Source organism: Anomaloglossus baeobatrachus, unplaced genomic scaffold, assembly GCF_048569485.1.
Source record: "Anomaloglossus baeobatrachus isolate aAnoBae1 unplaced genomic scaffold, aAnoBae1.hap1 Scaffold_4082, whole genome shotgun sequence".
Classification (NCBI taxonomy): Eukaryota; Metazoa; Chordata; class Amphibia; order Anura; family Aromobatidae; genus Anomaloglossus; species Anomaloglossus baeobatrachus.
Genome location: NW_027443418.1, coordinates 14,344 through 24,386, shown reverse-complemented (window position 1 = coordinate 24,386; position 10,043 = coordinate 14,344). Strand labels below are relative to the sequence as shown.

Below are 10,043 nucleotides of genomic sequence, written 5' to 3'. Positions count from 1 at the left end.
GCTCTTTACGCGCTGCCTGCCGCTCTCGCTCCGCAGCCTCACGCTCTGCGTGCCGCTCCGCAGCCTCAGCGTCACGCGCTGCCTGCCGCTCTGCCCTGCGCTCTGCCAGGAGTTCCTTGTAGCCCTTCTGGTCTCCAGCCTGGAGAAGGGCCATAGCCATTTGAAGAAGGCTATCCGAGCCTCCCAGGCTCGGTGGAATGGCACGTGGTGATCTGCGGCACGCTGCAGAGCTAGGCGATTCACTGTCCCTTTCAGAGCGGAGGGCTGGCATCTGGCTCGTTGAGGAACCTTGGGTGAGCTCCTCCTCATCTTGTCCAGCAGTGCCAGGTTGCGCAATGTCCTCGGCAGAACGGTTTTCTGGCGTCGAGCTCCTGGAGGACTCGTGGGCAACCTCCTCATTGCTGTCCACAGCACCGTCCTCCCTCTCTTCGGCTCCTGCCTTAGCATTGGCCAGTTGCATAGCTCTGCTCCTGGTGCCATCAGCCATTCTTGCAGACTTTTGGTCACTGACACAGAACTGACACCTGATGCCTCCACACACCTTACAGTATCTGCACTCTGACACTCTAGTGTTGAGCTAGTCTGAAGACCCCAGCAGCCACAGCTGCTGCAGGCAGTCTTTAGTGTCTGGGAGTATGGGTCTCACACTCACACACACTATTATCTCGATCCCACCGCTATGCCACCAATATGTCACAAACCACCGGGGGGTCACTCAGAAATCCCCCGCGCTGGCTACCAGTACGTCACAATCGGGGGGTAACAAGTGGGGGTCACCCCTCCTTTATACCTCCCGACCGACAGACAGAGCACGTGACGCGCTCTCTAGCGCCCCTCTTATAGTCAGGCCAATTATGGAATTGCCCGACAATAAGCAAGGAGGCCGCTATACTACTTATGCCGATTATTGAAGGGTCCCCGGTGAGAGTAAGGTATATATTCCCCCGACCTCCGCGGGCGGAATATATAAAATCTCCCCGAATCTCACTGGCCTCCCCACAATAATCCTTGGCACAATTCGCTGCCACCAACCGATTTACGGTAACTATTAGCCGAACACACAGACGTGGGATTCAAGATCGAGATAACAGAACAGCCCAAGATTAATTATATAATTTAATCAGCCTAAAGCACACTAGAACTACAATATATACAATAGGGAATCTACAGAATATACAGTTATGTCAGAGTACAGTTACAATCAAAGCATGGGTTACAAACAGGCATACACAGTTCCAGCAGTTACCTTGTTGCGTCTGGCCACAGGGGGGCGCTGTAGACCAGGTTTCCAGGAACTCCCTCACAGGTCTTTCCCAACCAGGCCCCCGAGCAGAAGAACCCTGGAAAATGGCCGAAGTAGGGTTATCAACCTGGGCAGATCCAGGTCCCCTCCTACCTTCGTGACCTCACAGGGAGCACTGCTCCACCCCTGGCTTGAGTTATGGACAATATCCCAACATGGAATATAGGCCATAACTTTGCCTGGGAGCGTCGTAGGCGGACGCCAATGCTCTCATTGTGACAGTTATGAATTTAGCTACAGAACGAGGGGACTCATGACCTGTCTGCCAGTTCCCCATTGGCTGATATCACGCCTGGGGCATTTCCCAATGTCCTGCTCCCATAAAAAGGGGGTGCCGGCATCGTCCACATGCGGAGACACCATTTTTATGGTTGCCATATTTATCGGAAATATGGCTTGCGAGATATGAACCATTTTTTACTGGAGTCGTTCTGTCTGGCTATTTCCATAGCCTTGCTAATGAGATACAGCTCTTGTTACAGGGTGACGGCAGGGAGTCATCCTGTGTCCATTGTTCCCACACCACCTCATTTCCATATCACAGGACATGGCCATGGGATTTGTTGCTAAACCAGTTGTGTGAAGGAAAGGGGGGGGGGTGACACCAGGAGAGGGCTTCCTGACATACTTGAATATCATGATTTATCGTCATCTCTCCGGATTTACCTCACACATACCTATAACAATTGGTTCTTACATGAATGAAATAATAGACATCCTTAATAATAAAATATTATATATAATGTATACTATATGTTCATATGTATGTGAACATCTAACCATCACACCTTAGTGGACATCCGTACCCAAAACCATGGAGCCAGCTCACCTTTAGGCTGTGTGCGCACTTTGCGTTTTTTAATGCGTTTCAGTAGCTTTTTGAATTGCAGCGTTTTAATGCCAAAAAGCTTGCGTTTTGATTTCTAAGCAAAGTCTATGGGAATTTAGCAAAATTCGTCTGCACGATGCTTTTTTAAATGCAGCGTTTTGAGTGACAACATTTTGTCAAAATCTCTGCGTTTATAAAAGCGGCATGTCAATTATTTTTTGTGTTTTGGCAGCGTTTAGCTAACATTGAAGTCAATGACAGTTGTGAAAACGCATCCAAAATCAAAATCCTAGCATTTTACATGCATTTTTGATGCTAAACGCATGCTTTTTTTGCCAAAATTAAAGCATGTGTTTTTGGCATTATAGTGAGGTCAAGAGGTTTCCTTTTGCCCTCACATCCAGCTCGACAAAAAAAAAAAAAGTCAAACAATAAGTTAAATTTATTTATTAATGTATTGAAAACGCATCCCATTTTAAGCACTGAAAATGCATGTAAAACGCGGCAAAAACGCATGCATATTTCCTGCGTTTATGTGGTCAAAATTAAGTTTGACAATGACAAATTCTGCCAGAGGATCCGTTCATTTCTGCAAGGTACAGAACGCAACGTGCGCACATCCAGTCTGCTTCACTCTATGTGACTGCTTTCTTGTGATACCTCACAGCGTGTACAGTGCACTCCATCAGGATTCTTTTTCTGGTGCCAGGAGCGGGCAATCATGTGATTGCAAGAATGTGATTTGCATACTTCTGGCCACATATCAACTAGACGTATCTGGCCTCACACACTTCACTTGTAGTGAGTAAGGTCACGCAAGTCTAGTCAGCACGTGACTGCATATATGTAAATGCTCTAGACACCCGTGAATCCTGACATGCTGCGACGATTCACAAGTCTGCAGTCAGGAAAAGTGATTGCAGACTTTAACTCCAAGCCTGGACAACCGGGGTCCAACACTCTGCACCACTGCCGATCAGCTATACTCTGTCCTTGCGGCGGCAGGCAGAAATTCTCAGTTCAGTCTTCCGATAGCAGCCTTGACTAGGTACTGCACATCAGCCTCCTATTGATTTGAATTGGAGGCAGATGTGCAGTACCTGGCTGCAGCCACTATCAGTTGATGGGGCAGCTCCAGAAATGAGCACTTCCGTTTGACAGCTGCTGCCGGAGGCACCAAGATAAGCTGATCGGCAGGCTTGCGGGGTGTCAGACCCCGTACAATCAGAAATTGATGACCTATAGTAAGGGATAGACCATCAATAAAAAAAGTAGTGGACAACCTCTTTAAGTAAAGTAATTGTGAGGGCTTCTCAAGTTCCTACATAACAGAGCATTCAAAATAACAGTATAAAGAGTTATATTACCCTTCAACTAAATAGCCGACATCAATTATTTTAGAGGTGTGTCCACATACTTTTGCCCATATAGCATGTGGCCTTCTACTGCCTCTGGTACTTTGCAATTATGTGGTTTAACTTTGCAATCAACATATTTGTTGTCTCTATACTCTGCTCTGTACTAGGTCGTACCTGTATGAATGCGACTGTGTCTTTCAAGCTGACTTGGTTTAGCAAAAGCCTTATCACAAGTATCACATTTAAATAATTTTGGCATCTGAGAACTACGTGACGGTCCAGGCTGATGTGTCTGCATGTGCTCCTGTTGAGTAAGATAAAGATGTATTATAGAGGAGCACAAAGGATATGGCCATGATTAATTATTAATACTGTCATAAACTTTATTGCTTTTTGGTGAGATTGAGTGAATACACACATTATACATACCAGGAGCTCCTACAGCACCGAAAGGAAGAATAACCTAAAAAAGATATCCACTTAAAGTGCAACGGTCACTAAAAAAAACTTTTATACAAGCACATTGCAATAAATTAGATTATCATCAAAAAGTTAATTTATTTCAGTAATTTAATACAAATATAGAATCATTACACACAGAGTGAACTATTTCACCTGTTTATTTCTGTTAATGTTGATGATTATGGCTTACAGCCAATGAAAACAAGTCATTATCTCAGAAAATTAGAATATTATATAGGAGCAACTAAAAAAATGATTTTCAACTCAGAAATGTTAGCGCCTACTGAAAACTCTGTATAGTAAACGCACTTAAACTTGGTTGGGGCTCCTTCTGCATGAATTACTGCATCAATGCAGCGTGGCATGGAGGCAATCAGCCTATAGCACTGCTGAGGTGTTACAGAAGCCCAGGTTGCTTTGATAGCAGCCTTCAGCTCATCTGCATTGTTGGGTCTGGTGTCTCATCTTCCTCTTGATAATACCCCATAGATTCTCTATAGGGTTTAGGTCAGGTGAGTTTGCTGGCCAATCAAGCACAGTGATACTGTGGTTAGTAAACCAGGTATTTGGTACTTTTGGCAGTGTGGACAGGAGTCAAGTCCTGCTAGAAAATTAAATTTCCATCTCCAAAAAGCTTGTCGGCAGAGGGAAGCATGAAGTGCCCTAAAATGTTCTGGTAGACGGCTGTGTTGATTTTGGTCTTGATAAAACACAGTGGACCTACACCAGCAGATGACATGGCTCCCCAAACCATCACTGATTGTGGAAACTTCACACTAGACCTCAAGCACCTTGGGTTGTGGCACTCTCCACTCTTCCTCCAGACTCTGGGACCTTGATTTCCCCAAACAAAATTCTCTCATCTGAAAACAACACCTTGGACCACTGAGCAACAGTCCAGTTCTTTTTCTCCTTGGCCCAGGTAAGACACTTCTGGCGTTGTCTATTGGTCATGAATGGCTTGACACAAGGAATACGACAGGTGTAGCGCCTGTCCTGGATACGTCTGTGTGTGGTGGCTCTTGAAGCACTGACTCCAGCAGCAGTACACTAATTGTGAATCTCAACCAAATTTTTGAATGGCCTTTTCTTAACAACCCTATCAAGGCCGAGGTTATCCCAGTTGCTTGTGCACCTTTTTCTATCACACTTTTTCCTTCCACTCAACTTTGCATTAATATTCTTGGATACAGCACTTTATGAACAGCCAGCTTCTTTAGCAATGACCTTTTGTGGCTTACTCTCCTTGAGGAGTGTGTCAATGACTGCCTTCTGGACATCTATCAATTCAGCAATTGATTGTGTAGCCTACAGAAGCAGACTTAAGGCCGTTTTACACGCTGCGACATCGCTCAAGCGATCTTGTTGGGGTCACGGAATTTGTGACGCACATCCGGTCGCTTTAGCGATGCCGTTGCGTGTGACACCTATGAGCGATTTTCCATCGTCGCAAAAACGCTCATCGGTGACATGGGGGTCCATTCTCGAATATCGTTGCTGCTGCAGTAACGATGTAGTTCGTCGTTTCTGCTTCAGCACACATCGCTCCGTGTGACACCACAGGAACGAGGAACCTCACCTTACCTGCCTCCCGCCTGAAGGAAGGAGGTGGGCGGGATGTTTGTCTCGCTCATCTCCGCCCCTCCCTCCGCTTCTATTGGGCGGCGGTTCAGTGACGCTGCTGTGACGTGGCTTTGATGCTGAACGAACCGCCCCCTTAGAAAGGAGGCGGTTCGCCGGTCACAGCGATGTCGCAGGGCAGATAAGTAGTGTGACGGGTCCGCGCAATGTTGTGCTCCACGGGCAGCGATTTACCAGTGTCGCACAACCGATGGGGGCGGGTACCCACGCTAGCGATATCGGTCACGATATCACAGCGTGTAAAGCGGCCTTAAGGGACCATTTTAAATGCTTAGGAAGCCTTTGCTGGTGTTTTGTGGTAATTATTCTAATTTTCTGAGATAATGACTTTTGGGTTTTCATTGGCTGTAAGCCATATTCATCAACATTAACAGAAATAAAAACTTGAAATAGATCACTCTGTGTGTAATGACTCTATATAATACTGTATATGGGTTTCCCTTTTTGTATTGAATTACTGAAATAACTTAACTTTTTGATGATATTCTAATTCATTGAGAAGCACTTGGATATGATGGATGCTTCTTTTTGCTGATCAGTTGAGGTCAAAATACCTTTCTGAAGTCCGCAGCGCCTGCATGAGCTATGTGCACTGAGCTCTCTAAGAGCTCATTAGTAAGTCTATGGCTTTGTTCACAGCTCTGTAAGGCTATGTTCACACAGTGCATCTTTTGTAACCACAAAATGCACAATTTTTGGCTAAAAAAAAAAAACGCACAAAAAAAAACACACCTGCGGCAAAAACTCAAAAAAAGCATGCATTTTTGCCGCATTTTGCCCAATGCAGTTTGAAGCCAAATCTTTTGATTGGAAGGGCTCAAAAATACTGGAAAAACGCAAAAAGAATTAACATGATGCATCTTCAAAAACACAGCCAAGATGCAGCCAAAAAAAAACATGCCCAGTGTGGACAGCAAAATAGAAATCTCCTAGACTTTCCTGGGGGAAGGAAACGCATGCATTTTGGTGCATCTTCGTGACCTCAAAAACACACAAAAACGCAATAAAAGATGCCATAGTAAATCTATGAATGTGTACAGATCCATAGATTTACACACCTTTGTATGCACAGCTCATGCAGAAGCCGTGGACTTCAAAGCAGTATTTTGAGTGACTCAGGACCGAGATCCCCTCTGATCATTAGAAATGTGCAGCGCCTGTCATATATAAAACCTTTTATGCGGTGACAGTTACACTTTAATACATGTATCACCTATCTAGTGGATAGGCAATAAGTGAACGGTCACTGGGGATCTTACTTTTCAGACCACCCTACCACTTTTGCAAACAGGTGTTCCAAAGTCCACTATGTTAATGGATTTGTGGTGTACTTGCTTAACTGCTCTATTCACTTCTATAGGACTGAGAGAACGACTACTTCTCTTAGCATAATACAACTGTGGTGGGCATGCATGTTGAATTCACATAGGGGACTTTGGGACTCACATTCGCAGGAATGGAGGGTCCCAGTGGTGGAACCCCCAGTTATTTTACTTTTTTATCATATCTAACTCAAATTTTGCTTCATTTGATTTCCAAAAATGGAGACTCACTTTTAAGTGGGATGCCCTCTTGAAGGCTTTATTGCATAGGTGGCATACGTGAATCCGTTCTTTCCCGTGAGCGTCTTTGTTGTGTTCTGCCAATATGGCAGCAGAGGGAAAGTAATGGTTGCATTCAAAACACTGATGAATCATATCTTGCTTTTCTGCATCACTGTTCTTTTCTATGTGAGCGTCATCTGTAACCTATGAAATAAAGGTTTTCAGTGACTAAGCTCTAGATATGAAAAGAAGCTCTGGTATTATATAGAAAAAAAACAAAATCTTTATAAAAAAAATAAAACAAAGTAGGGTAGTATCTAGGGTGCAAGAGTTTATGATAATTAAGTCAGCTCAGACTAATTAAAATTAGTTTAATTGGCTGGAGAAAAACTGGCCATTTTCAATGTTTATACGTCATTGCTGTTTAATGAACTATCAAAACAAGAACATATATATGCAGAAATGCACATGAATGATATAGATGAGAAAGTGCGCGCTATCGGCTTAAAGGGAGGTTGTCAGCACAAAATGGTGGAGCAAACCAAGACTTCCTGTACATGTAAGATGACATCTTTTATACTAGGGAGCAGGGGACACAGACTTAGCTTTTAGATCCATGAAATTATGCCTAGAGAAGTATTATGCGGCTACTATTTTTCATTAAATATAACTTATGTCTCATTTTTCATACAATTACTTCTGGGTTATATAGGTAATACCTGGTAATTGAGATCACTGGTATTGCTGGAGGGCTGTGCTGCATGGCTGACCAATATCACTTGTTGGGCGCTAGCTCCACTCTGTCCGGATAAGCTGTTATCAGACAGAATACCAGGGAATGGTTGACTCTGGAGGGAAATAAGCAAATGAAAGGTGGATCAAAATACAAACGATGGAAAATCTGAAATATAAAGACTGTTATAGGTGACATACCACTGGAATTCCAAGCTATTAATAAATACCATTATCAGTATATTTGCATCATTTCTTTTTTACTGGTGAGCAATGCAACACTTTTTATTAAAGGGTCTGTCTGGCCTCGGGGTACAAGTTTGCAGTCAACAAAGTGCATGCGCTGTGAAGATTCGTGGGTGTCGGGGTTATGTGACTGAGTGTATGCCTTTTGCAGACACATTGCGACTAGACATATCCAATCTTGCTTAATTCACTTATATTGAGCTAGACCGCGCATGTCTAGTCGGCAAGTGACTGTTTGTATGCAAATCACATACTTGCGGTATTGTGCCCGCTGCTCTCGGCGCATCCTCAAAGAACGGAGAGCGCACACTGAAAGGATTCACAAGTTTCCTGTAACAGAGTTATTACAGACCTTTACCTTGAGGCCGGACAACCCTTTAAGTCGTCACTGAAAATATGCAATACAATTATCAAGATGCAACAAAGCAAGACACAATATTATTGTGGACAAAATGTTTCAGGTTCTTGTAAGTGATAATAAACTGGAGTATGTGGTAGAAAATAATATTCTAAGTTATTGATTAGTTTCTCTGAACAGAGAAATGTGGAAAAATGTGGAAAATCCATCACACTGGTCTTGATGAGGGGCTGTGCTGGACTCAGACACTCTTGATTCATGAAGAGGTGAACACCCCAGCTCTAACAAAGCTGGTGGAGTTATTGCGTTCACCTTTTCATAAATCAGGAAATCATGAAAATGGTGAGAGAACGTCAAAAATTGCATGATTTTAGAGTAGCCACCAGTTGCATGAAAATTTTGCAACTTTTCAAAAAGTTTTTTGCCAGAACACTGGCCCGATTCATCAAGGCATTTACATCAATATAGTTATTAAATATAAAGATGGGTTAATAGTGTTGTTCCTATTTTTGCAGTAGTATCGTAACAGTAGTATAGTGCATATAGATGTTCATAAGTTACAGGCTGACTTGGAAAAACAGTGTTTGGCCATCCAGATGGTAGTGAGATTCAATGTGGATAAAATTAACGTTATGCATCTGTGCACTAATCCTAAGTGGGCATCATATGTTCTAGGGGGAAGTAAATCTAGGAGAGTCACTTGTAGAGGAGGATATGGGTCTACACTAGATCAGACTAAGGGGCCATATAGACATTCACAGAAGTGTTTAATCGGGGGTTTTCGCAGATTGAATATGTACCCATTACAGTCTATGGGGCTGTTTACATGTCTGTACAAAAAAATCACTGAGACGTGTCCATTTATCGGAGTCAAAGATAAAATGTACCAATACAAGTCCATGGGTGTATGAAAATCACAGACAGCGCACGGATGGCGTCTGAGTGCACTCCATGTGCTGTCCCTGAATAAACTGCAATGTATAGGAAAAACTGTTGTAATTTATTTATGTTTTCATATGTGAAAATCACTGATTAAGCACGGATGGTAAAAACCAACACACTGACCAAAACTGGATCCAGAACTCTGATGACACTTGTACCATTTTTCTCCGTTTATGAAAAATCACGGACGTCTGAATGAGGCTCTAATAACAGCATGCAGTGTCAATCAGTGGCTCCTAAGGCAACAGGAAATTTGTCATGTACCACCGTGCGGAGCTGCCGCCTCACCACCGTGCGGAGCTGCCACCTGACCTACACCCCACCTACTGTCTCCTCCCCAAAATCCTATAGAATAGGATCCTCTTCCCTCTGTACTAGTCTGTCTACTGTATCTTGTATATGTATTCTGTATGTAACCCCCTTCTCATGTCAGCACCATGGATTCAATGGTCTTCTATAAATAATAATAATAACAAGAACTACTATGAATTGACAGGACAGGGAAAATACTACCACTTTACAAAGCATTAAAGTGGAATATACAGATCAGTTTTGCGAACTAGTTCTTAGGATGCCCTAGAGTTAGAAATGGTACAAATACATTGCCACAAAACGGAGGCTCAGAGTA

At 43.4% G+C, this 10,043-nt stretch overlaps 1 protein-coding gene across 1 annotated transcript; it reads right to left on the bottom strand.

Annotated features, from left to right (window-relative positions):
- Positions 1-3,664: 3,664 nt before the first annotated feature.
- Positions 3,665-7,985, bottom strand: LOC142277292 (zinc finger protein 236-like; the record flags this gene model as incomplete). The annotated part of the gene is made up of 3 exons (XM_075332622.1): positions 3,665-3,794; positions 7,147-7,341; positions 7,857-7,985. Coding segments are annotated over 3 exons (454 nt in total), but the record flags the coding sequence as incomplete, so codon positions are not given.
- Between the last annotated feature and the right edge of the window lie 2,058 nt (positions 7,986-10,043).